This window comes from Podarcis tiliguerta (assembly GCF_965153285.1).
Source record: "Podarcis tiliguerta genome assembly, chromosome: 5".
Classification (NCBI taxonomy): Eukaryota; Metazoa; Chordata; class Lepidosauria; order Squamata; family Lacertidae; genus Podarcis; species Podarcis tiliguerta.
Genome location: NC_139538.1, coordinates 11820298 through 11847577, shown reverse-complemented (window position 1 = coordinate 11847577; position 27280 = coordinate 11820298). Strand labels below are relative to the sequence as shown.

The 27280-nt window shown below is 45.2% G+C and overlaps 1 protein-coding gene across 4 annotated transcripts in view; it reads right to left on the bottom strand.

The window, feature by feature from the left end:
- Positions 1-252: 252 nt before the first annotated feature.
- TBL1XR1 (TBL1X/Y related 1) overlaps positions 253-27280 on the bottom strand; it is a 176168-nt gene continuing 149140 nt past the window's right edge. For all 4 annotated transcript variants that reach the window (XM_083442256.1, XM_083442259.1, XM_083442257.1 and 1 more), the window contains exons 5-16: positions 26814-27033; positions 22030-22162; positions 20634-20775; positions 19571-19634; positions 19310-19407; positions 17656-17716; positions 15652-15773; positions 14891-14965; positions 12492-12619; positions 10980-11145; positions 9067-9168; positions 253-6781 (exon numbers count right to left, since the gene is read on the bottom strand). In XM_083442256.1, the coding sequence (XP_083298382.1) occupies positions 6755-6781; positions 9067-9168; positions 10980-11145; positions 12492-12619; positions 14891-14965; positions 15652-15773; positions 17656-17716; positions 19310-19407; positions 19571-19634; positions 20634-20775; positions 22030-22162; positions 26814-27033 (1338 nt within the window). In that variant the 3' untranslated portion in view covers positions 253-6754. The remainder of the gene's footprint in view (positions 6782-9066; positions 9169-10979; positions 11146-12491; positions 12620-14890; positions 14966-15651; positions 15774-17655; positions 17717-19309; positions 19408-19570; positions 19635-20633; positions 20776-22029; positions 22163-26813; positions 27034-27280) is intronic.

Here is a 27280-nt window from a genome sequence, read left to right as displayed (position 1 = left end):
GTTGAAACTTTCACTTAACGAACCCGAGTTCATCTGCAGTGTAGGCTTGGTTTAAGGTTATCATATCCCTGTTTAAAGTTATTGAGTGGTTGTTTTGTGATGATTTATTCCAATTCTATTTTGGAATTGCCATTTACTGCTTTGCTTTCTTTGATGGGCGAGCTGCCCAGAGGGCATTTGTGTTGGACGGTTTGGAATAAATTTTTACAAACTAAAAGTGAAACTGAAGGTGAAGAGACCATATAGCCAGCATCGTATCAAAATATATTTTATTCTGGACCTCTTTCAGATCTGATTCAAATTACACTTGTCAGAGCAATACAATGCAAAGGGGGGAACTGCAACAGAAAAAAAAATGTGCCTAGAAACAGTTTAAGAAAAGGGCTTTTGAGAAGACAAAATCATTGTGATGTGGAACCAAAATACATCATAAAAGGTGTAATTAACATGGGTCCAGGACAGTATAGAACATCTATATCAGTCTTCTTTAGACAATAAATCATGAAAACTGAACAATAAAAAGTCTTTCTGAACAAGTAAAAAAAGAAAAGAAAAAAACCTGTCACATGGGCTGGTTTTACACTTGTACAACATTTGTAAATTTAACTGGATATATAACTGAAGAAGTGATGAAGACATATTTTTTTTTTTATCCAGTGCTATAGGTAGGCTCACAGAAGTAGACCCAAAATATTAGCAACTCCAAATCGGAACCTTTTTTTTTTGTTTTGTCTTTTTTTTTACAACTACAATGTCAAAGTCAGGAGAGAGAGTAGTAGAAGGAAAAGAAGAGTTTACTTTTGTATTATAGGTGACTGACTTCCGGCGGCCTGTCGAGAGAAACGATATCCTAAAGCACACAGGAGAAGCAACCACGAAAACAAGAGTTTGACTTCCTGAATTCATCCACAAATGCAAGAAACAAACCCAAAATAAAACTATAGGAGCACATTCAGGCTTGGCCACAATTCTGGGACTGACCAACCTTGCATCGTCGAACCCAGCTGTTTTGAAGATCCTGTGTCGTTATGGGGCTGGCAATTAAAGAGACGCCAGTTCACCTTTCAGGACAACCCTGTCGTAGCGTCAAGAAGTCTTCTTCCTCAAGAAGACTGAAGGCTCCCGATATCAAACCTTTGCTGCTGTCCACCAAACCGAGAGGCTTATCCAGAAAATGACTCGTTTGGCTCATGTGCATGAATCCCAAAAGGCAGGAAGCCAGCAAAGAAGGTACCTATTAAAGGGTTTTTATTTTATTAAAAAAACAAAAATCAGCGTAGAAAGGAGCCACGCAGGTTTTGACAAATTGGAGGGATGGAGGTGGGGACTACGGATCCACCACCTTTTAGATCTGTAGTATGGATATTCTCTCTCGCTGGCTTGGTATCCATATGCCATAATGCTGCCCCCTTTCTACCAATTCTGGAAGCAATTGCTAAATTGAGCCAAATGACTATGGCTGACGGCCATTTCCAGATCCCCTTGCTCAGCTTGTGAGATTTTCGGCTCGCTGCTTCTGAAAGTCAACCTTTGCAGCAAGTTTGCTCTCACCTATAGTCGGCGGGGGTCGTTTTCCCTTTGGAGATCAGCATGATTTCTAATCACGAGAGACTGCGGAGCGGATCCTCTCTATTTTGCAATGCTTCTTGCCCCCCTCCCTCTCAGAAAGAGTTTAGACGAGCTCACGTCTCAGATGCAGTAGTCAGAAAAAAGGAAAGGGAAAAAACATACCGCCCAATTTCAGAAATACATCTAGGGCTGAAGACCTCTGTGAGCAAATTTAGAATACTAGGGCAATGCATATGTTAAAAGCCAACCAAAATAATGGTACTGGCCTGGTGTGGACTTGGGATTATTTTTCTTATGGGCCAACAAAATTATCATTGCTTTTAGACCAGTTTAAACCCCTGTCACATTCTCTGCCAGCAGGACGCTTTAATGATGCAACACAGCAAAGATGGATCTGTTTTTAGCTGAAGCCTCACTGATGTGTTACCTTCATCTCAGTTTCACCAAGGCTTGCTGTTGAGACTGAGACTGCAGTATAGGCCCATCCAATTTCTCACCATCGTTATGATGGTTTGGCTGAAACTTGCCAGGCATTCTGTCATCCACGCAATGCTTATCAAAGCCATGCTCCAAACTTTCCCCTCTTAACACGTGGTAGAAAATGCCAGGCAAAAGCCAGAGCACTTACTGTTCCCAAACCCTGACCTTGCGGAAAGCCATTTGATTAGACTTTAATTTGATTTTGACCTGCTTTTAGGAGGTAATTTAATTATTGTTTGATTTTATACCAATGTTCTATATCTGATGTTAGCCGCCCTGAGCCTGACTTCGGCTGCGGAGGGCGGGGTATAAATAAAAGTTGTTTTTTAAAATTATTATTATTATTGCATTAACTTGGGATGCTTATTTCTAAAAATGACTTTCCATGACCACTGATGGTCGTGATGCCCCTCTATAGATGTTCCTGCAAGAGATGCCCTAAAAGTCACTTTCCGGGAAAGAGTATAGTCATGGCAAATGCATCTCCCCTGTAAAAGCACGTCACCGTTATGAGTGAAAGACAGGGTTGAAGGCCCCAATATCTGGGGGCTGACCTCAAGAGCTCCAGATGGTGTAGATTCTCCTGGAATTCCTGTATAGATTGGCACTTGAGAAGTTCCTTCTAAACATGCCGACCTGTCGTCCCCGTCAAATGCCATCTTTTACATGCTCATCTCATGCTGAAGATGAGAAGCTGGTTCAGAACTGGAGCAGCACTGTGGCACATCGATAAGAGGACAGCAGCAAAACCACGGGCAACTTCAGGGCTGAGGTTCGAGTGGCCCACGCCTGCAAGAGACCGCAGCTAGGTGACAAAGGCTGTTTTCCCTGCCCTCGTGATCTTATCGGGGGGGAAACCTGCGCCGTTAGCTGGTTTTCAAAAGCAGCTTGCACTGGGGAATTTAGTGAGATGAAGAGGCTGCAGTCTCAAGAAAGGTGGTAGTGGGAGGTTTTTTGGGGAAGGCTCATGATGCAAACCTATCTAAAATTTTATTCTCTGAAGCGCAGCCGGGGGGGCTACAGTCTTGCGAAACCTACTGCGTACTCTCGACCGTCACAACTTCAGTGGGAATAGGCGCATAGCACTTGGGGCAAAAGTTTGCAGCTTGGGTGTTTCGGCCCATGACAATAACGCTCCCCTCTTGAGTGGTGCGTGGCTTTGGAGTTTGGGATCCGGCCCACGGGATCTCAAGAGAGAGAGAGAGCGGCTGAGCATCTTCTGGCCCCCGCACATGGATACACACACACAACTAAACGACGACCTTGAATTGTGTTAGAAGCAAAAGCAGGGTGGGGGGGTGGGAAGGGGGAATCAGCCCAGGATTTGGTGATAATGAAGCTTCGGTAATGTCTGCATGCTATCTCGTACGTAGGTGGCTAGAATCAAATCACAAAACAAACAGGAAAAAACCGAAACGGAAAGAAAAGCAGCTAAACGGTTGCAAAACCAGAAATGTGGACGTTGCTGAGGAATCTTGCAGCTGTGTCAAAAGAGTTTCAACACCATCAATGTTTTTATACAGTTTTGTAAAGTCCGCTGAAATATCCGTTCAACAGCTTGTATGAAAAATGAACAGACTGTCCATATCAAAATACAAAAGTACTATCAAGAATCACCTCTGACTTTTTTTCTTTTTTTAGATTTAAGTTCAGTGCAATTGACATTTGCGTTGCTAAAGGGGGGGGGGAAGAGGGGGGAGCCGTTTAAATATATTCAAAACAAAAATCCCCAAACACATTTGTGTCTATTTCTGGGAGCACAGTTTAAAATTATTGCACAGATTTTTTATTTTATTTCATTTTACATTTTTTAAAACTTTTTTTTAAAAATTATTTTAATAATGAGAGAGGTCAGCAACAGTCCTGGACCTCCAGCAATAAAAAGCACAAAAAAAAAATTGTTTCAAGTGCCAGATATTCAACAGGTTAAGAGTTTCTTACATATCAAAATTCACAGGGAAATTGTTCTGAACATCTTGAGCCTATTCCCAAACCATACAAACAGCTGGTAGAGAGCCGTATCAGATGACTGACTGCCCTTGTGGGTATAAATCTTCCTTTTGCTTGTTTTGCGTCAAGGTAGCAACTCCCCCATTCGTAATAACTGATGTGTTTGTGTGTATTAAAAGTAGGCTAAAATGGTTGCCATGCCGTGTAAGGCTGAGCTCGACTCCCAACTGCCTCAAAACATGGTTTCGTGTGCACAGAAATCAATGCTAAAAAGCCCAAAACGTCATTGGCTGAAAAGAAGAGACCAAAAGCTGCCTTCTCTGCATTAGGATCAATCTGCAATGAGTTATATAAAGCCAAAGTGGGGGAACCTGTGCCTGTCCGGATGCTGCTGGGACTTCAACTCCCATCAGCCCCAAGCAAGCATGGCTAATGGTTATGGATGATGGGAGTTGTAGTCCAAATCTGCAGGTTTCTGTCTAGGGCAGAGTCGTGTTGCAAAGCAAATGGGGCTTTGTTAGCGAGGGGTAAGCAGCAGAGAGGTTGGGCCGGTTGAAGCAGACTCCAGAGAGAGGAGGGAGAAATTCGCTTTGAAAAGGGGCAGGGAATTGCATGAAAACACTGCGCATCAGCAGTACTGGTGGAAAATCTGCTTTCACGGTACTCTTTTCACAAAGCAGGGGCGCTGATGCTACTGGGGTTTTTTTTGCTTTACTCAAATACGTGAGCAGAGAGCAGTTCTGCCACAGCCACCTCTCGCAGCAAGGAAAGGAAAAACAACGCTTGAGATAAAAAACACCGCTATTGGTAGCGGTCGTGTTTTTGTGCTGGATTTGTGGGTGGGAATGTCGCAAGCCCATATGGAAATTATGGAATGGGAGCAACAGGGCGAGATCCATGCCTCTGATGGAAGTTGAATTGCTTCATCTTGAAATAAATCATGAAACAATTCTCAGATTCCATCCCCTTCCTCTCCCCCCCCCCCCCCGTTTCCTTTCAGATCTAAAAAGGGGCCACGATTCGTTTTGAACTTTTGCCAGTACCAAGGCTGGTTCGGCACAGGCATAAAAACTGCTCTCTGACACATTTTGGATGGACGAAACATCTCCAGTAGGACACTTCCGTAAGCGAGCAAACTGCTTACTTCGTCCCAGTATTAGCAATGAGGTGGCAAATACATTACTGTATTTTTTTTAATAATAATAAAAATTTTAAAATAAAAAAGTGTGTGCATGTGTCTCGTGTCGGGCACCTACTCACCCACCCCAAATTCAAAAATACTTTTAATTAATTTGGACTTTGGTGACACTAGACATCTGAGAAGGAACGGGTGAAGTTGCCCAGATGTTGTAACAGAAAAAAAACTTGCCCAGGTGAATTTGAGTGAAAACCGAACAATTCGTTTCCCCCCATGTTTCTTTCCTTCTTCGCAGCAGTTGCGCAGTTAGGGCTCTAAGACTATAGCAATGGGTTCAAAGAAACTGTCAAGCTACAGCTAAAGCAAAAGTTGAATTAGTCCTGTGCTGATGTTTTGGAATGTCCATGCCTTGGTGGAACCAGGACTGGTGCAGTCCAGAGCCACTCCTTGCAGATACGCCACGGCTGTGTCTGTGTGTGCAGGTCCCTATGCAAATATAAAACGTAACACACAAACTTCAGGTGGGAGCAAATGGCACAACCCTGATCCCTCCATTGTGGGCATGTGTTCCAAACACCAGAGTGTCTATGTGTGTGTGTATAAACACACCCCTGCACTTTCTTAATCAAAACACACAAAAATAAAATAATGTACCCTTTGATGTTTGCCTGAAATGTCTCAAGTAAGGAACGACTGCTTTTTGGAACACACTTTTATAGATATCTTTATATCTAAAGGCCGAGCCACCCCAGCCCCCTGGCCTGTGAGCCCATGAGTAATGGATCTTACGTCGATGGAAAGGAATGTCAAACTTACAATGTTCCGAGAGGTTCTGCTTTGCGCTTCCTCGCCTCCCTGCCTAAGCTGTGGACAGGGAACCACAACGCCTTCGAGATGTCCCTACACCTTTAAAATAACGCATTCGGAAAGGACGGCTGCAAAACGTTACACACACACACACACGCACCCTCCCCAATTCTGAGCAAAAATAAGGGGGTAGGGGGTGTTAGAAAGCAATGTACACAAAAACTGCTCGTCCGCTACGAAGAAAGGAAGCCAAAGAAGAAAGGAGGGATGGAGGGGACACGATGGGGGAATTCCATTTTTAAAAACCTTGAAGAAGGGAGGGGGTGCAGAAAAGGGGGGGAAGGAGGGAGGCAGCCACCTGCAACTCCCCCCAATTTGGTACACACAATGAGCTGCTCCTCTACGGTTAGATCTCTCTCTCTCTCTCTTTCTCTTCCTGTTTAGTTTAGTTTTTTGTTTTTCCATTTTCAAAGATGCTCACATGTTATTTTGGGTGGGGTGGGGGCACAGCAGATTCCAGCACTTGGTGAACAGGCTTCACAAGCTGTGAAAAAACCAAAAAAAACAAAAAACCCAACAACCTCTTGTCGTCTTCTTCAGGGTGTTAATCGTTTGCCGTGTGTCTTGTCTGTTTTCGCTTTTTTTTTTTTTTTTTTAATACACAGTATATGTATATAATTCTTTCTCGGGTTTGGCTGTAGTGGAACTGGCCATGGTTCAATTGGGACTATAGCAGTACATGGGTCAAGGGGACAGTCATTTTGGCTATGTACACATTCATAGTCGGTCCATGGCTTCCAACTAATAGCGCTATTTCCGTAGGTCTAGTACACAAACCTGCAAGGGGAGGAGAGAAGGGGTGGGGGAAAGTGGGGCGTTAAGAAGTCTATGAAACAATGGACTAATCCACAAGAATATACATCTTAAGAGCATCAGTTGCATACAACAGAGAAGAGGCCGGCTGTTGCCTTCCACAGATAGGATATCTCTGACTCATGGGTGCTAGGAGGGGATGAAAAATTTGTGTTTTTGCCCTGGGCCTATGCGTATTAGCAAGCACTGATACTGAGCGTTGACAGCTGAGAAACAAAGGGCTGCCTCTAATGTAAAGGTAAAGGGACCCCTGACCATTAGGGTCCAGTCGTGACCGACTCTGGGGTTGTGGCGCTCATCTCGCTTTATTGGCCGAGGGAGCCGGCGTACAGCTTCTGGGTCATGTGGCCAGCATGACTAAGCCGCTTCTGGCGAACCAGAGCAGCGCACGGAAACGCCGTTTACCTTCCCGCTGGAGCGGTACCTATTTGTCTGCTTGCACTCTGATGTGCTTTTGAACTGCTAGGCTGGCAGGAGCAGGGACCGAGAAACGGAAGCTCACCCCATCGCGGGGATTCGAACTGCCGACCTTCTGATCGGCAAGTCCTAGGCTCAGTGGTTTAACCCACAGCGCCACCCGCCTCTAATGTAGCACTAGGTTAAAGTCACTCAGCAGTATTCTTCTGTTCTGATGGCTAAATGTTATCTGCCTGCAGAATGATGCTGCACAAGGGAACGTAGAAGTAGCTTGCTAGTAATAATGCTGTATGCACGACCCATTGCATGGTGAGCTTCACGCAAAACAGTTGCATTCGCATCCTCTGCTGAACAACATCAAAAGTTGCCCGTCTGCTGGCAGAAGAGTCCTTGAACTAGCGGACAGGGAGCTCCGGGTACAGCCCAAGGCGGCGGCAATCAGGACTCTTACAAGAGCCCCAAAGTTTCCAGAAGTACTAAAAGGCCTTTGGGAGGGGGGCAAAAAAGGGGCGCCCCAAAAAACCTGAGCCCCAAAGAGGACTGAGCATGCTCAGTGCCCACAGAATGCTAAGTGTCTTTTGGTAGGAAAAAGGAAAGCTTGGAGGGGGAATGGGATGGTGTGCCTGAGAAAAGGGCATGGCTGGCACCCTGAGCTTGAGCGCTGCAGCATTTTGTTGCCGGTCCTCCTTGCTGTACACACTGCTGAGTTAAATGGATGTTGGTAGTGAACCTCAGCGTTTTGCTTTTTTAAAAAAACAAAACAAAACAGAAAAAGTCTTCTCTTGTTCCATGTTCCTCGAGCCTACGGGACCACCTCTCCTGGTATGCCCCGTGGAGGACCTTAAGGTCCATAAATAGCAACACCCTAGAAGTCCTGGGCCCTAAGGAAGTTAGATTATCCTCAACCAGAGCCAGGGCCTTCTCAACTCTGGCTCCGGCCTGGTGGAACGCTCTGCCTCATGAGACCAGGGCCCTGCAGGATCTGATCTCTTTCCGCAGGGCCTGTAAGACAGAGTTGTTCCGCCTGGCCTTTGGCTTAGAATCAGTTTGATTCCCTCCCCCTCTTTCTTTTTCCTTTCTCCTCCTATGAAGAGACTGCACCCTAATGTTTTAATGTTGTATCTTAAGCTTTTAAATTGTATTTTAATCAACTTGTTTTTATTATTGGTTGTTAGCCGCCCTGAGCCCGGTCTTGGCTGGGGAGGGCAGGGTATAAATAAAAAAATATTATTATTTATTATTCATGGAGGAATAATTTCTTCGGTAGTCCGTTTTACTCAATTTTACCCGCTTCTTCCCCACATTTGCATGCAAGTCATGAGAATCTCAAAAGAATGATTGGAAATTCTTGTTTTGTGGTAGCGCCTTGGCTGGAAACAATAACATTTGAACTCTCTGTGTCAGATCTGGATAGGCGTGGCAATTCGCTTGTCCCTGTAAGAAGCAGGGTGAGGTGGGGGCAGAGTAACTGGACTGGGGGCTGTCAGGAAACAGGATCACAGGAAACAAGAGGGCAAGCGGGAAGACCCGTCACTGTCTCCACTCAAACAGGAAGCCGCTAATGGTCTTTCCTGTTTGGGAGGGTCAAATGGCCAACCTGGATGGGTGGAGTTGGTCTAAGCCTGGCAACACTTCATTGACTACCTAAGGAGATGCTCCAATGAATGCTTACTTTTTCATTTACTGGTTTCATGAAGCGCTGCATTAAGTTGTAGTCCCACCTAGCTTGTCACGCAGCAATGGGTCTTCTGGCTTGTTTTAAGAAGCCTCTACATTTCCAAGCTCACTCGGATATTCCAGGAGTGACAAACTGCAAGAACCTGTGTACTTACTGAACCATCTGAAGCACTCGCTCCAACTTTGTCTCCTCCTGCATTCCAGCAAACCTCAAAAATGCCTCCTGTTCCCCGATAACTATGCACTAGAGCACCCGTCTGAAAAAGAAAGGTGGGGGGATAGAAAGTAATTAGAATACATTATCATCTTAGTTAATATAAACACATACCACTTGATTTTCTGTAAGTATGCATGCATTCGAAACCACCTACATTCTAAACACACTCTTTCCCTGTGTGGGATACAGATCTCCAGTCATAAGGAGATGATGGGTGACAACGGAGACATGAGCACATGGACTATTCTCTGCAGTGCCTTTCTGTGCCTGTGGGGGAGACAGAGAGCAAGGCGGAACTCTACGGCAGGCATAGGCAAACTCGGCCCTCCAGATGTTTTGGGACTACAATTCCCATCAGCCCTAGCTAACAGGACCAGTGGTCAGGGATGATGGGAATTGTAGTCCCAAAACATCTGGAGGGCTGAGTTTGCCTATGCCTGCTCTACTAGGTCCCTTCCATTTGCAAGTGCCATGTTCTAGAGCAGGAAGTCACTGCTCATCACAAGGAAGGGGACAAACAAATGGAACAATGTGTTGTGCTCAGCCTGTTTAGTGCTTCTGAACTTAGTCCAGAAGCAAATTGGAAACCGGTGCAGATGAGCTCCAAAGATTCTAACAAGCCACAGCATTCTGCTTAAGCAGGACTTATAAAATGATTCGGGGGCTGCCAGTCACTATTATACTCCAGCTAGCAGAATATCAATACGCATAGGCCCAGGGGGGGAAAGCATATGCAAAATGCAAACCCATCTGATTCCTTTTAAAAACGCCTCTTTCGCAGGGTCACTTCTGAAATAACACTGTGCTAATAGAGACTTTGATGGGACGCGGGTGGCGCTGTGGGTTAAAGCCTCAGCGCCTAGGGCTTGCCGATCGAAAGGTCGGCGGTTCGAATCCCCGCGGCGGGGTGCGCTCCCGTTGTTCGGTCCCAGCGCCTGCCAACCTAGCAGTTCGAAAGCACCCCCGGATGCAAGTAGATAAATAGGGACCGCTTACTAGCGGGAAGGTAAACAGCGTTTCCCTGTGCGGCTCTGGCTTGCCAGAGCAGCGATGTCACGCTGGCCACGTGACCCGGAAGTGTCTTCGGACAGCGCTGGCCCTTGGCCTCTTTGAGTGAGATGGGCGCACAACCCTAGAGTCTGTCAAGACTGGCCCGTACGGGCAGGGGTACCTTTACCTTTAATAGAGACTTTTAAAAGCAAGGGGAAAGTTAAATGGGAACTAGTCTTCTGAGACTGTATTTGTGACCAGGGAGGGTCCGACTGGCACGCAGGAGCCCATTTTACGAACCTATCAGTTTAACTTAATAAGCCATTTCTGTGCCAACGATACAGCTTGCAGAAGAGCCAGCTCTTGCTTTTGATGTTCCCCTCCTTCTTAGATAACCCTGTCTGTTCAGACCCTCTTAGGGCAGAAATCACAACTGAGTATTGCAATTTAATGGGAGCCCTGTGCTTGAAAACATGCGCTCTCTCTCTCATTCTCAATCCCAAACATTGGGGAAATCCTTGGTGCAAAGGAGAGGAATGACTGGGAGAAAGAAAACAAAATGCGCAAGGTTCCCCTGGCATTCAAGAGGCATGCTGGACATGAATGGTGAGGACTCCTGTTGGGAGGTTGAGCAGCAATAAAGGGCCACATCCCCTATCACCAAGTGCTGCCATTGTAGAAGCAAGGAAAAGACCCCAGACACCCTGAAAGGCATCATCATCATCATCATCATCATCACTTAGCCCCTGATATTAAAAGCTGTCCTGGCAAATCCGACTGAGGAGTGTGGGGCAAGAACCCTAAGAAAGGAAGGAATTTAAATAAAATAGCTAAACACAAGAATCGCCCAAGCAGACGCACCTGTGTATTCCAGATGTGTACACATTTGTCGAAAGAGCCACTGGCCAGGTACCTGCCGTCAGGACTGAAAGCTACACTGTACACAGGTTCTTGGTGTTTCGTCAAGGTGTGGATGCAGATCCCTCTGTCTACATCCCATAACCGAACTGTAGAATCGAAAGATGCACTGCCGAGAAGGGAAAGAACGGGAGGGGGGGGAAGCAATTGCTGTCATTTCAATATTGACTTTAGAATGTATTTATCTATGCTTTATTTATTTCTTTAAAAAAAAAAACATGCACTGGGGGGAATTAAGGGTGGAGGAGGAAAAGCAAAAGAATGAGGCGAGTGCAGCAGGAGAGGTGTAGCAGAAAACATGCATTAAAAGGGCTGATCTTTCATAAACTGTGTAGGCGCCTGCCCTGCTGTAACAACCACCTTGGACCCTACAATCGTAACTGTATATAGACTTCAGCTTCATTATTATAGTGACCTGGTTTATTATGATTAAATATCCGTATCTGGATTTCCTTGGGCTAGTTGGCGCTTACCTAGGTTGCGAGTATTGCAGCGTTCTGCAAAACAAGCAGTATTCCAAAAATAAGGCCTAGGACATATCCCCCTGGGGCACTCCTGAATTTGGTCACATCCGCAACATACGTTTAAAGTGCACGGCTTCACCCAAAGAATCCTAGAGACCTCGTTTGGTTAAGAAAGCCGGGAAGTGCAGCTCTGTGAGGGATAAGCTACAGTTCCCACGATTCTTTAGGGGTGAGAGGAAGTCATGGGCTTTAAATGTTTGGTGCAGAAGTGACCTTCGAAATAGGATGAGGCACTTGTAGCTGGCTCTGTGAGTCTAGAAGCACATGCTCAAATACAGTGGTGCCTCGCAAGACGAAAAGAATCCATTCCGTGAGTCTCTTCGTCTTGCGTTTTTTTTCGTCTTGCGAAGCAAGCCCATTAGCGGCTTAGCGGATTAGCGCTGTTAAGCGGCTTAGCGGATCAGCTGTTAAGCGGCTTAGCGGCTTGGGAAAAAGGGAGGGAAAAGGAAAAAAAACCCACAGGAACTCGCAAGACATTTTCATCTTGCGAAGCAAGCCCATAGCAAATTCGTTTTGCAAAGCACCTCCAAAACGGAAAACCCTTTCGTCTAGCGGGTTTTCCGTCTTGCGAGGCATTCGTCTTGCGGGGCACCACTGTACACAAATGAGCATAGTAGCAGGATTCTTAGAACATTGAAAGGGTTGAAATGGGGACAAGGAGGGGTGCACATACAAGCCCTGTCCAAAACTGCCTGGGCAGCTCTTCAGATCTTTCTGCAATTGGTGGGAAGATCTGAAGAAGAGTGTGTATTTTAAGGTGTTCAATTGACCATGGTTTGAGACCTCCCTGTGGGAGGGAGGCCCATCAATCTGTGGACCCCAATTATCCCCCCCCCTTGCATTGGGGGAGTCCCCACAGTTTAATCCTTCGTGTGCCGAGGATGAATTCTGATGCCTTAGCATAGCTGCTGTCTCCCCGTGACAATATTACCTTGCTAACATAAGATTGGCATTTGGGTTGTTTGTTCCTGGCCCCGTAGGACTCCATTTGATAGTATAAATTTCTTTGTTGTGTGCTTGTAGATCGTGGACACAACTATCTTGTTTCATACTCCAGATCTAAGAGAGGTCAAGAGAGGAGAAAGAGCGTATCAGCTTTCTGTGCAAAGGGTTCCCCAGCAAATATCGCAACCCTCTTCCTTCCGCCAAAGCCAAGAAACACACAGTGCAAATGAAGACACTTTGCTCCGGGGGTTTTGCGAGCCCAATTCTCATGTGAACTTGGCACTGCGTTTGTAGGCGCTCGGTCACCGTTCTGCAATCTGTTCTGCGCACAGCTGTGGCAATTTCCACAGCATCCAATGGCAAAGGAGGCTCATCGCAAAGCACTGGAAGGAAGTGCAAAAAATGTGTGGAGAGCTGCTTCACGGAGGCGGCCTCCCATTTGCAGTGAACTCTAGCAGTTCGAAAGTGCAAGTAGATAAATAGGTACCACTCCAGTAGGAAGGTAAACGGCGTTTCTGTGCGCTGCTCTGGTTCGCCAGAAGCGGCTTAGTCATGCTGCCCACATGACCTGGAAGCTGTATGCCGGCTCCCTCGGCCAATAAAGCGAGATGAGCGCCGCAACCCCAGAGTCGGCCACGACTAGACCTAATGTAATGGTCAGGGGTCCCTTTACCTTTACCAGGTGTTCTCTACAGAAGTGTTGATTTGGAAAGGACCCTGAGGGTGATCTCATCACAGAATCTCAACACAGAATCATAAAATTGCGTATGGGATGAGAATGTGCTTTCATAGGACAGAAATCAAAACAAACAAACAAACAAATTCCAGTGTGTGGTTAAAAACGCTGCAGGGTATCCCTCTCTAAAAACCTGCGGACCTGCCGCTGGGTTTATGTAAAGGGAACTGTACTGGCTAGTTCTGGACAATACTGAAGTAAATGAACCCATGGTCTGACTCTATAGACTCAGCTTTCTGTTCCTTTCGTTGTAGACTATAATCCTCTGGAACAGCGACAATTCCTGTTCTGCGTTCGTAAAGGCAGCAGCTCAACAAAGACACCAGGGTGGTATCTAACTAAGTTTTACTTATAATAGATCCACTGCAATTAATGAACGTCAACAAGTTAGGTCCATTCATTTCACTGAGTGCACTCCCAGTAAAATTTACTTGGATGCCAACCTGGGGAAATATGTAACGCCAAAACAAGTGAAACAAGGGGCTGATATGAGCTGATAGCCACACCAAGTGCTTTTTAAAGTCAGGAAGATGACGCAAGTAAATCAAATTGACTGACAAGCGCAAGGAAAAGGAAGGTCTTCCAGCAACACTAAATCTAGTCATTGAAAACGTATCAAAGCCTCAACATGCTGGGATTGGGATTAGCAAAGGTGGCTTTAGGAGCAAATTCATGAGGACAGGCTAATCAATGGCTATTGGCCAAGTATCATTCAATACTCAATACTGGGGGTCTTTGAGGGCAGAAAGTGGAAAATGCTGGAAGATACTAGTTCATTCTACCAGGTTCTTTTCTCTTTTTTACTGATAAGAGTTGGAAATGTTATGTTTTATGTTTTGGCTATCTCAAGGTCACGGTGAGATAGATAAATTTGTGCGCTCAGCGAACTGGTAATTCTTTCTTACTTTCATTTTCAACCTTGAACGTTTGCAGATTTCTCTGAAGTTGTTTGTGTGTGTGTGTGTGTGTGTGTTTTGCCTTCCATGTGTTTTTTTTGCCTTTCGTGAAAAATTCCTCTTTTACTGATGAACCTTTGATTCTGCGTGTTTTATTGAGAGCCAGTGTGATGTAGTGGTTAAGAGCGGTAGTCTCGTAACCTGGGGAACCGGGTTCACGTCTCCGCACCTCCACATGCAGCTGCTGGGTGACCTTGGGCCAGTCACACTTCTTTGAAGTCTCTCAGCCCCACTCACCTCACAGTGTTTGTTGTGGGGGAGGAAGGGAAAGGAGAATGTTAGCCGCTTTGAGACTCCTTAAAGGGAGTGAAAGGTGGGATATCAAATCCAAACTCTTCTTCTTATTATTATTACTTCCAAGACGCAGTCACTCCAAATATACGTTTCTGCAACTCTGCTATTCATCATGACATGGAGTGCCTAGGATTTTAGGCCAATTCCTGTCACAAGCAAGAGAATGGGGGCATCCCAAAGGAGATTTGACTTGATGGGCTGGTCCAGCAAGATATTTCTGGTGGCGTTATAAGACACCAGGTCCCATTTTGCCAAAGACGACTAACAACATTGCCAGTCAAAAGAAAGCCAAAGCCTTCTTGGATACATAGTGATAAACTCCACCTAAGAACGTGACTGAAAAAGTATAGCACAAGTAGTTTATTACAAACCCAGATCACCCGATGTTGTACATTTTACCTTTAAAGTCATGTCATCGGAACAAGATGCCAGAAGATTACCAGTGGGATCCCATTTGATTGCGTTAACTTCATTCTGAAATTTAAGAGCAAGAGGGAAGTTGATGTCTCCCACATAAGAGGATGGGGAAATAAAAGGCAACTCTTCCAACTCAGTAACAACATGGCGGCACCATTAATCCAAAAGGAACAGTGCTGAAATTTGATGGAGCATGTCTGTCTTGACATTATTCAGAGACAGGCAATGGATACAGCAGGCTCTATTGGGCTTGACCCAATACCACTCAGGTTGCATCTGAAGCACACTTACGAAAAAGTTTTGCTAACTCAATGGGGCCTCCTTTGGAGGAAAGATGCTTAGCTTAATAACAGCACCATGGCACCATCTTTGCCTATGCAAACTGTACAGTCAATGCAAATGCTGTATGGGGCACACACAGGCTATGCGTCCCCTTACAACCGGCTGAGCTAACGTAAGAATCTGTAAGGTATTCACAACTTTCAAAAGAATCCAAGAATCCATGCCTGGAATCTGGAACAGATCTCTCATGAACTCATGGGAAACACTGTGATCTTATGGGAACTGCAGCTTGGGGGTGCAGGTCCTTCATGGAAGTACCATATGGTGCTGGGCTGAGGTGACACGGCAGCAGGAAAGCTCTGAGCCATCCGACGACAGGATCACATCTCTTAACTTTGCTCCATATGTGCAGCTTATACTAAACAAGTGGAACATTGCTTTAAAAACAGAACTATACTTACGGTGTGGCCCTGGAAGGTTTTGATGGGCTTATCTTGGCCTAGTTTACAGACGTGAATACACATATCTGTGCTACAGGAGGCGAATGTGTTGTTGCTCTGCCAGTCAACATCTAACGCTGGTGCTATTGACAGACAGACAGACAAAACGTTAAGCAGAAACATAACCTCCTCCCTGTATTCATGAGCAAATGGTATCAAGGTATCAGCCTAGAGCAGAGCAGAATGTAAAATTCAGAGGGGATTGCCCTTGTCACTCAATTTCATCTTTATATGGTTCTTATATACAGGGGATCCTTGGGTTATGAACCGTCCTCCTTACGAACGCTTTGGGTAATGAGCTCCACTAACACGGAAGTAGATGCTCCTGGTTGCAAACTTTGCCCTGGGATGTGAGCGAAAGTTGTGTGTCTTTGGTGCAGCAGGAGGCACCATTAGCGAAAGCGTGCCTAATGTTAAGAACAGTTTCGGGTTAAGAACGGACCTCTGGAATGGATTAAGTTTGTAACCGGAGGTACCACTGTACTGTGGTATTTTTATGTATTGCAATTTTGCTGTTATTTTTACTGACAACAATCTAAGTAACGATTCATTGCAATTGTCGAGAGTGAATTTCTGCTTAATTATTATTTGCTGATATTCTGCAAGTTCATTTTAAAGTGTACTGTTATAATCTAACAAATTACTGAATACTACAGAGTGTTACCTTGGAAGTCGAATGGAATCTGTTCCAGAAGTCCGTTCGACTTCCAAAACGTTCGGGAACCAAGGCGTGGCTTCTGACTGGTTGCAGGAAGCCCCTGCAGCCAACCGGAAGCCGCGTTGGGTGTTCGGGTTCCAAAGAATGTTCACAAACCAGAACACTCACTTCCGGGTTTGCGGTGTTCAGGAGCCAAAACGTTCGACTCGCAAGGCGTTTTGTTTGTACTTGATTTGATGTAAGTTGTTTATTTAAAGTCATAGTTTTATTATGACTTATTTGCGTGGGAATGGATTGCTATAAGATGTGTGATGTTTGTTGTACATTTTGTTCTTTCTTCAGTTTGTAAACGGCCTTGCAATATAGCAATATACAAAGGCGGTATAAAAAATTAAAAGTGAAATGAAATGAACTCTGGATAGAGGTCTCTTTGCACATGCTTGGAAGCCTTAAAAGGATGTGTGTCATCACAGCCCCTCTCCCCAACGCCACAGGCTTTGGAGGATGCAAAGCTAGTGCTGAAGGGACTGTCCCCTGGGCCTGCACTTGGCTCCCATTTCACCTGCACAAGGCACTTGGTGGAACAAGGAAGCAGTGTGGATATGGGAAATCCAGGTTCAAATTGCTGCTCAGCCATAACGCTCAATAGAAACATATATTTAGGGAGATCTTGCCCAACCTAACCTACTACTAATGACTGATGATATTTTAGGTTGGAAAACCATAAAATCACGGAGTTGGAAGGGACCACGAAGGTCTTCTACAGTCCAACCCGCTGCAATGAAGGAATCTTTCGCCCAACATAGGGCTCGAACCCACGACCCCAAGATTAAGATGTTCTGCGTCAAGCAGAAACTTAAAATCATTACTCTCAAATAATAGATCCTGAGACCCGAGGGTCAAGACAAGACTGTGTCATCCATTGCCATAAACAATGCAGATTTAAACGAGGAGGAATACAAAAATTAGCCCAGGTGGCTCTTTGGAAGACGGCAAGGCCAGCGGAAGATGAGATCTGAACTGACATGCCAGAGACTCGGGATTTAACAAGGTGGTTCCATCTGCAGGTTTTCAAAAGCCATACCAACTCAAACGCAAGGTGCAATGGATTGTGTACTATATATATCTTCTTTTGATAATGTAGCAAAGAGATTTTGTGCACAGTCGTGCTTTTTTTAAAAAAAGAGGTATGGATAATCTTGATTTTAATCAGGACCAACTGAGCCTTAAAAGGCAGTGTGTTCCACTGTTAATTGTCCCTCCCCTGGTTTTCAAAACTAATTGCTTCTTTGAAAAGAAATACGTACCAGAATGGAAAGGAAACTGCTGTTTGGCTTCTCCAGTATGTGCATCCCAAATAATTGTGGTCTGAATTAAAACAAACAAACAAACAAACAAACAGCAAAAGACCATAAAATTGCTTTTGTTGATCTCACTCGTTGCTAAAGTCTGCCAAACCGGCATTTATTCAGATTGTATGTTTTGTAGGTTTGCTATTTAAAAATGCCCCAAGCAAAAGTTTATCTACCAGACAGGTGCAGCTTACAAGTTTGCATTATTAGAAAGCAGTTCCTAATATCCATATTACTCGTCTGTAATCTCCTAATTAGCTCATCTCCCTTCAAATATTTGCAGGCTGCAGCGTCTACCTTCAGCTAACCACTTAGTGCCCCATTATTTGCACACCAAGAGCTCCCTCCTGCCCCAAAAGCGGCTTCAGGGGTGGGTGATGTGAAGTAGAGAGCATGCTAAACCCTTTCTCCACCAGCTGCTTATCCACTCTAAATCTAACACAAGCTCCCTTTCCTTTGTGCAAGGTTCAAAACTTGTTTGCCTTCACTGTGACATATAATGACTAGAAAACCTTCATGTTCGTAAGATTAAGAGCTCTTGCAAAGAGGATGACTTCTGGCCATTTGATAAATCTCTCTCTCTCTCTCTCTCTCTCTCTCTCTCTCACACACACACACACACACACACACACACACACACACAGTGATTTTACCCAGGACAAAATTGGAATCCACAAGCTTTAGGCTAATGTGCTCCCTTTCCATCCTTTCTGTGCTGAGAAAACGACACAGGGATCCCTTAATTTATTTAAAAGTACTATCCCGATTGCCCTTTTCAGAGAGATCCCATGAGTGCATTTATTTGGCAAAGTTACATCAGACTGGATTACCTACATAGCATTTCCCATAATGGCCTTGTGATGTGGATTTTCCAAGTTAATGTATTTAATATTATTTTTGCTGTAAGTGATAATAACTTATTATTATTATTATTGTTGTTGTTGTTGTTATTGCTGTTATTGTTATTATTATTATCATCACCCTGCTGCACAGTTAATTGAGGGCACCTTTTCAACTGGTCAAAAGCTTTTTGAGTGATGTAAAACCAACTGATAAGACTAAATGCTTCAAGCATCTGCTTAAAACTTCCTGTGAATGTGAAACATACATTTGTCCTCTTGGGTCAGGGAGATCAGTGGCAGCTCCCTGTCGAGTGCACACAGCATAGCAAATTTGGGTTTCCTGCTGCAAAATGCATAAAGGAGCCCGTAAGCAAGGCTGGGAAATCCAAGGGGACGTCATGCATAAACTGCAGGAAATGTTCTCTACAATTCTCCATATATTTGTCTGCTCTCCTCTTAAGCTGCTCCAGCCTTAGGAATGTTCACTTGCTCTCAGAAGTTCGCCATTTGACAGTTCGCCCCCACCATACTTGAGCGAACTGCAATTTTCACTAGTATTAAGAGACCACACTTGTTGTCAAGAATGCTCATAAGTCACCTGCTATATTAAGGCATAGTGAAGATGGTTGTTTCCAAACCCAGACAGGCTCTCACATGGCCTTACTGTCTTTTTTTCTGTTGGGTTTTCAAATTTAAACCTGTTTGGTGCGCCCCATAATTTGATCTCGCCGAAATGGGATTATTGAAAAAGCCAGATGCTGTCTCACCTTGTCCACGCCTGCGCTCAATATGAAGTTGCCCTTTTTGTTCCATTTTAATGCGAATATGGGACCTTTATGTTGCCCTAACGTGCTGGCGAGATTACCTGGACAATAAAGAGGACATTTATTACAATTCTAAAAATGGGAAAACGAAAGATCGAAACAAATCATGCTATGCACAAGAGAAGAAAAAAGGACACTGGAACAAAATTACACAAAATTACAAAAGAAAGAAAAAAGAAGACAACTGAAAAACCGTGTGCTCACCATCTTTAGTCCATATCCTTGCAAATCCATCGTATGACCCTGTTGCTAGAAGCGTACCTTCGCTCTGTGGGGCAAAAGAAGAAGAAGAGGAGTTTGGATTTGATATCCCGCTTTATCACTACCCTAAGGAGTATCAAAGCGGCTAACAATCTCCTTTCCCCTCCTCCCCAACAAACACTCTGTGAGGTGAGTGGGGCTGAGAGACTTCAGAGAAGTGTGACTAGCCCAAGGTCACCCAGCAGCTGCATGTGGAGGAGCGGGGAAGCGAACCCAGTTCACCAGATTACTACCAACAGGTTTTCTTAAAGCCTGTTCCAATACTATGCCAGGGTGAGTCTTTATTGCATCGATGGGGGTGGTGCGGTGCGGAATCCATTTAATGTCTCTTCACCAAGATACCCCTCTTCCACTTTTTCCAGGTCTGGAGAACCTGACGCCCACCAGATATTGTTGAACTGCAATCCCATCATCCCTGACTGTTGGCCATGGGAGTTATGAGTTCCCTACCTCCCTGACCTACACCTTTGTTTTTTTTCTTTGTTATGCTCGTTATGCTTCTCTGTTGCTGATCTGGGACTATTATAAAGCTTACTATTATAAACTTTACTTGCTCTTTTGCATTTCCTGCCTTCCTGGCTTTAGTTTCTTTGCCCAGACAGCTGATTTAAGTGCGCTCAAGGGCTTGTGCATGCCTTCTGTGTACACAATAAAACACTTCTGAAAGCCCACTGAGTCTTGAAAGTTCTCTTCTGCGCAGAACAGGGAGTGGATGTGCTTCCTGAACCCTTATGGGGTTGCAAAGTTCAGCCTTCCAGATAATATCTCAGCTACGCCAAATGTTGACCTTTCAGCAGGTATGCGTTTTACTGGTTACCATGGGCATTGGTGGCATTAAAAGCAGCGACGAAAGGGACACGGTCAACTCACAATTCTAAGTGGAAAGTTCAGAAAATAACTCCCTCATTTCCCCACCCCCCACCCCCGTGGATGCCCACTGTAACTTGGAAGCTGAAAATACGGGTTTTGCAAAGTACGTTTGGAGCACCGGGGAGTTTCTGCTTACATTCCAATCTAGGGAAGTCACGTCTTTGTTGCTCGGTACATCTTGGCCCCCTTCTCGTATACAGTGCCGAAGGACCAGCTGTGTGGATCCACTGGTACTGTTTTCACTAAGGTTCCATATTCTCGCCGTTGAATCTCCCGATCTGCAAAATAAACAGAGATCATGGGCTTCTTTGAGCCAATAATTAACCACCACCTTGCAAGAGCAAAAGATGTGGGTAACAGTGCCTAGTCACAACCATTCCCAGAATTACAGGCTCTTTTGCCACAAATGTTCCAATCAGTCTTTCGCATTTCTCCTCTGTGTGCAGTAACGTTACACGGACCTCATTCCGCTGTTTTGAATGGGAACACTTTTACGTTGCCCAAAATAACGTGCTTACCACTTTCGCCACTGCAAAGAGCCAAGAAGCTACGGTTAATTATGCCCAAAAGAACACAAAAATCCCCACTTTTAAAACATGCCACTTTGTCAACACCATTGTGTGATTCAAGCAGTCCTATTCCCAGGGTCTTCAGAGAAGAGCTGGACTGCTAATTAAAGTATCCACAGCTGGAGGATACCAAACCACCTGTCGCAGTGTGCAAAATATATGGCGACAACTAGCAAATAAACTAGCAGTGTGCCACAAGCTGGCCTCCAATTTTTCAAAGGATTTATTCCCCTGCAAGCGAGCCTTCCATTTTTCTCCTTCATTCTCAGGGAGTCCCCCCCCCCCCATACAATTGCTTCAGAATTTTGGTGGGTGTTAGGCTGAGCTTATATTTTGTAACAGTGAGGTGGTTCTGGGTGTTAGACTTTCCTTTAAGCATTTATCCGGCATGCTTCTTGATATGAAAAAACAACAACACCCATGGGATTTTGAAGAAGAGAAGAAGAAGAGTTTGGATTTGATACCCCGATTTATCACTACCCTAAGGAGTCTCAAAGCAGCTAACAATCTCCTTTCCCTTCCTCCCCCACAACAAACACTCTGTGAGGTGAGGGAGGCTGAGAGACTTCAGAGAAGTGTGACTGGCCCAAGGTCACCCAGCAGCTGCATGTGGAGGAGCGGAGACGCGAACCCGGTTCACCAGATTACGAGACTACCGCTCTTAACCATTACACCACACTGGCTCTGGAAGCTGTGGAAGTTGGCTACCAAGTGCCTCAGAACAGCATGCTTACTGATTTTGTTTTTAAGGCAAGTCCTTCCTCTCTCCCTCTCTTTGCCTTTTGTTTTTTTAAAAAAGAACTTTCTGCACGGATAAAAACTAAAAAGACTCAACTTCTTTGTACAAAACAAACAGATGCCAGATGTGTGGTCGGCGGCCTCCCTGCCTTCTCGTGCTTAAAGAAAAGGCCGTGCAACCGGAGTAAAGAACTGCCTCTGTAAATGTCTTTAGGGGAAACTTACCCAGAGGCCAGGAGGTCACAAACAGGGTTCCACGCACAGATGAATACTTCTGATTCGTGGCCACGCAGCACCACTGCTTTGTTAGAAGGGATTTCGACGTCGCCATCTACTTCCATCATATCCGTGTGATTATCTGCAGAACAGAGGACAACAACAGGGGGGAGGTGTGTTACTATGGAGCCGCTCCTTCCTTGCATCCTGCCTTTTGGCCTGCAGGACCACGGACAGCACACCTTGGTTGCTTGGTACATCTTTGCCCCGACCCCACCCCCATCTTACATATAGTGCTGATGGACCAGAGGGCACCGTTTCGAGCAGCAGCAGTCAGCAGAGAAGGTGGCGGTGGCCCCCTAACCTCTCCCCGGCACCACTACTTAGAGAGCGGGCAGACTTGCTTCTCAGTTTGATCCTTTCTCGTGGTATTGAATGTTTTGTGGTATTTTATGCATTGCTAAAGGTAAAGGTAAAGGTACCCCTGCCCGTACGGGCCAGTCTTGACAGACTCTAGGGTTGTGCGCCCATCTCACTCAAAGAGGCCGGGGGCCAGCGCTGTCCGAAGAAACTTCCGGGTCACGTGGCCAGCGTGACATCGCTGCTCTGGCGAGCCAGAGCCACACACGGAAACGCCGTTTACCTTCCCGCTAGTAAGCGGTCCCTATTTATCTACTTGCACCCGGGAGTGCTTTTGAACTCCTAGGTTGGCAGGCGCTGGGACAGAACAACGGGAGCGCACCCCGCCGCTGGGATTCGAACCGCCGACCTTTTGATTGGCAAGCCCTAGGCGCTGAGGCTTTAACCCACAACGCCACCCGCGTCCCTATTTATGCATTGCTACTGGCCGATAATTTTAATTGATTGCAGTTTAGTAATTCTTTGATGTAATGATTAAGTATGAGCTGTGTAACTAGTGTTTGCTGATAAATTTAAAGCTATTCGAATGGATTATTTAACATTGCTTTATTTCATACGCTGCTTATTTTAAGGTTAGGTTTTTATTACGACTTCTTCATTGGATCAGATTATTAGGGGTGTGAGATCTCTGCAGTCCGCTTTGTTGTTTCTTCAGCTTACAAACCCATCTTGTGCATAGTACTATATGATTTAATAGTGAAATGAAATGAAATTTCAGCACAGTGCAAACGCACCGGCAGAACCAATCCGCCACTCATGCTGGTGCACTTGCACTGCACCAACCTCCCTGATGCCTCTCCCTTCCTGGTAAGCACAGCGACACCAGGGAAAAGGAAAATATTGCTGCTCCGTCCCACCAACCACTACGAGTTTTCAGCAGATTTTCACACTCTAACCGTTGACTCAGAGCACATACTCTGTTGGGCTCTTCTCTGCTTCCCTAGATCCCTGGGCCTTCTGGCACACCCTCCGACATCTGAGCATCAGAAGCAATGTGCCCATTCTATAGGTTGGTGCAACTGAACTGCATTCAATCCACCAATCAGGGTCCTGGGAATGGAGATCCAGAGTGGTGTAGTGGACACAATGCTGGACTTAGCGGTGATGGGGATTTCTATCTCCTATCCGGCCATGAAGGTCAGAGTAACCTTAGACCAGTCACAACCTCCCTGTTTAATTGACCTCAGAGAACTGTTTTGATTATACAAGTTAGGGGAACCATGTTGATGTTTAAGGATGCAGAGAAGAAAAGGACAAGAAAGGGGTATTTAGGTGTGCTGGTTAATTTTGTCCTGTACCTGCAACTGGTTAACCATGTGAGAGTGAGTCAGCAAGCATGTGAGAGTGACTCAGCACAGCCTAAAGTATAAATTGTGTTTGAAGCAAGTTTGCTCTTTGCTCTTAGCCTGGAGAAGAGGAGGTTAAGGGGTGATATGATAGCCATGTTCAAATATATGAAGGGGTGTCACATGGAGGAGGGAGAAAGGTTGTTTTCTGCTGCTCCAGAGAAGCGGACACGGAGCAATGGATCCAAACTACAAGAAAGAAGATTCCACCTAAACATTAGGAAGAACTTCCTGACAGTAAGAGCTGCTCGACAGTGGAATTTGCTGCCAATGAGTGTGGTGGAGTCTCCTTCTTTGGAGGTCTTTAAGCAGAGGCTTGACAACCATATGTCAGGAGTGCTCTATTGGTGTTTCCTGCTTGGCAGGGGGTTGGACTCGATGGCCCTTGTGGTCTCTTCCAACTCTATGATTCTATGATTCTATGATTCCTGCCCTGGGCCAGAGCCTAGTCTGTGTTGGAACACTACAAGACCGTATGCTGCTAGGAAGACCGTGTACTACAACTGTATGTAACTGCTAAGCTGTGGATCTGCTTTATATTGCCCATAAACGGACTGTGTGGTGTTTTTCTGTTTCATTGGAACACTCCGCTGACATGTTGAATGCCCCAATAAAGCATGTATGCTATCTCAAGATCTTTGGAGGTTTTAGTAACAGTGAATAATAATTGCCTTAAGAGCAAAGCCAAAATATTTCTTGTGTGCATACAAATTATGTATTTCTACAAATTATGTATTTGTCACCGCATGCATTTTTTATCTTCATTGTTCGTGTACTTTATTACGCTAAAGTAATAAAGTTTCTGGGGTGATGCAGGGCTGAGGGCAAGACAAGACCACCTTAACTCTGATTTAAACATACGCTGTAATGGAAAACTCTCCTACCCCCATACAGATCATTTTGCCATATTCAGCTAACTCCACGGAGGTGCATGGCAAACCAGTGGCTAATCATGACAAGGTACAGTAAGTTTCTTTATTTACTTTGGCATGGAAGCCATATTTAATCCACATTGGCCTGTCGGTTTAAACAAGCAAAAGTCAACAGTTTTGAGTCTAAGCTGGTGGCGACGTTTTTCTAGTATTTCAAAAGGATATTGAAACTCCAAAAGGTGAAATCAGATTAAGCCAAGGGAGCCAAGGACAGAAAGTTATGGTTAGCAAATGCAATCCACTTCCTATTTTGGAGATCTGTGCACAACCTTTGCAAGTCTGGTGACTAATTTAAGAGTGACCTGTCTGCAAAAAGCACACATGGAAGATAGAGGGTAGAGGGGCAGCTTTTTCCCCAAGTCATCTCAGTATCCCTCGCACTGGATACAGAAGCTACATAAATCCTTCTTTCTGCAAAGGCAGACAGAGAGCAGGTATCATTTGCGTTTGCAGCCAGTAGGGGTGGCTGGTAAATCACATTATCTTTAGACCAGTAGTCTGGATTTCTAGCATAAGCGGCAACTCACAGTTAACAAGCAAAAAAAGAAGGGCGGGAAAGCACCAACAATCACCCTGGCTTCTAAATCCAAACATGGAAAGGAATGGAGACATTAGTTTTAAAGAGAACGTGCATTTCTGCAGGTTTACCAATGCAAATAATAGCCAAGTGTTGGAAGCATACTTTAGGGGAGAGCTTGGGCTCACAGTTAACCTTCCACTGCCAGCAGAGGCCAGCCTGCTGCTGGGAACCTTGCAAACAACGCTGGTCTGATCCTGCAAGGCGCTCTTGTTTGTTTTTTAAAGCAACTTAGGATCAGTCAACAGTTTTGATTCAACTGTTGAGAGCCAAGTATGTGGTCTTGCTTTGCAAGTTTAAAATAAATCAGTAGACTGTGGGCACAGTAGTAAATAAGAAGCAGGCCACACAAGGTGGGACTCTGCTAAGCCCAAATTTAGGATTTTGACTGTGTTTTGTGAACAATGTGCTTTGTGTCTGGGACCTTCAATGGAGGCACACTTGCCCAGATGCGATTCTGCCGGCTGAAAAATGTTCTGCAATCGTAGGAATTGCAACAGTAATTTCACTCTTCCGATGCTGCATTTTGTGATTGGTATAATTCACATGCCTGTCTGAGAAGACTGTGAGAATGGAAGACAGCTTTATCTCTCTTCCACTGTAAGTTCTTTGTAATGTACTTTTGCTTTTACAGTGGTACCTCGGGTTACATACGCTTCGGCGGTTCGAATCCCCATGACGGGGTGAGCTCCTGTTGCTCAGTCCCTTCTCCTGCCAACTTAGCAGTTCAAAAGAACGTCAAAGTGCAAGTACAGTGGTACCTCGGGTTACATACGCTTCAGGTTACATACGCTTCAGGTTGCAGACTCCGCTAACCCAGAAATAGTACCTCGGGTTAAGAACTTTGCTTCAGGATGAGAACAGAAATCGTGCGGCGGCGGCAGCACAGCGGCAGCAGAAGGCCCCATTAGCTAAAGTGGTGCTTCAGGTTAAGAACAGTTTCAGGTTAAGAACGGACCTCCAGAACGAATTAAGTACGTAACCAGAGGTACCACTGTACTTTGTTCTGTTTGTTCTCTTGGAGCAGAAGAGAATGGTCACCATTATGCTGTAGTTTGTACATAGTGTATAAATAAATAGTATATTAGAGTACTATGTTTCACGCTTCTTGCTGTGTTATGCTAGATGATTAGTGTGCATAAATCAAGATGGTTTGTGTCGCTGAGGGCACTGGATGAGAGGGGAGATGCCTTTTCCAGCATTGCGCATACCAGAGGACAATTGGAGTTTTAGCAGGTACCACTGGGCGTTTTCCAACAAATTGCAACAGCTGGAAAACGTTGCAGATAAAAGTGTGCATGCGCTGGGAACATGGTGCTTTGAGCAACACTGTCCAAGCCCCCCCTTTTCAAATGTTTACAAACATTTGGTGCAGCCGTGTCCCGATCACCCAGCCAAATTTGTCCGCTTAAATACCGGGGATATGGAGATGCTTCATGCAGACGGCTCTGCGTGAAATTCGGAACTTAATGGCAAGAGCACAGCCACCTAATCCTTCTTGCATGCCGGCTTACTTACTTGCTAGAGTGTGGGCTCCATTTTCCTCGCCATTCGCAGTGTTTTCGCCATTCTTCGCAGACCCCTGCTGGTTTGTCGGAGCGGCAGCCGCAGCTGCCGCCGCCTGTTGCTGGGCAAGTTTGTCCCTGTAGGCCTGCTGTCTCGTCTGCACCACATCGGGCATCACGGCGTCTATCAGCGAGAGGGACTCTATCGGCCTACCATCGAACAAAGTACCATCCTGATTTGGAGGTTGAAGATGAGAGAGAGAGAGAGAGAGAGAGAGAGAGAGAGAGAGAGAGAGAGAGAGGAGGGAGGGGGAGAGGGAGAGGGAGAGAGAGTGTTTAAATGACAGGTCAAATTTTTCATCAATAATCTCAGAGCAGGAGCGTAAACAAACCTGACGATGGTGAATTTTGACCACTGCACAGAATACTTTGCAATGTGTTTTTAAAGCAAGAATGAACTCAGGATCAGTGTTCTTTTTT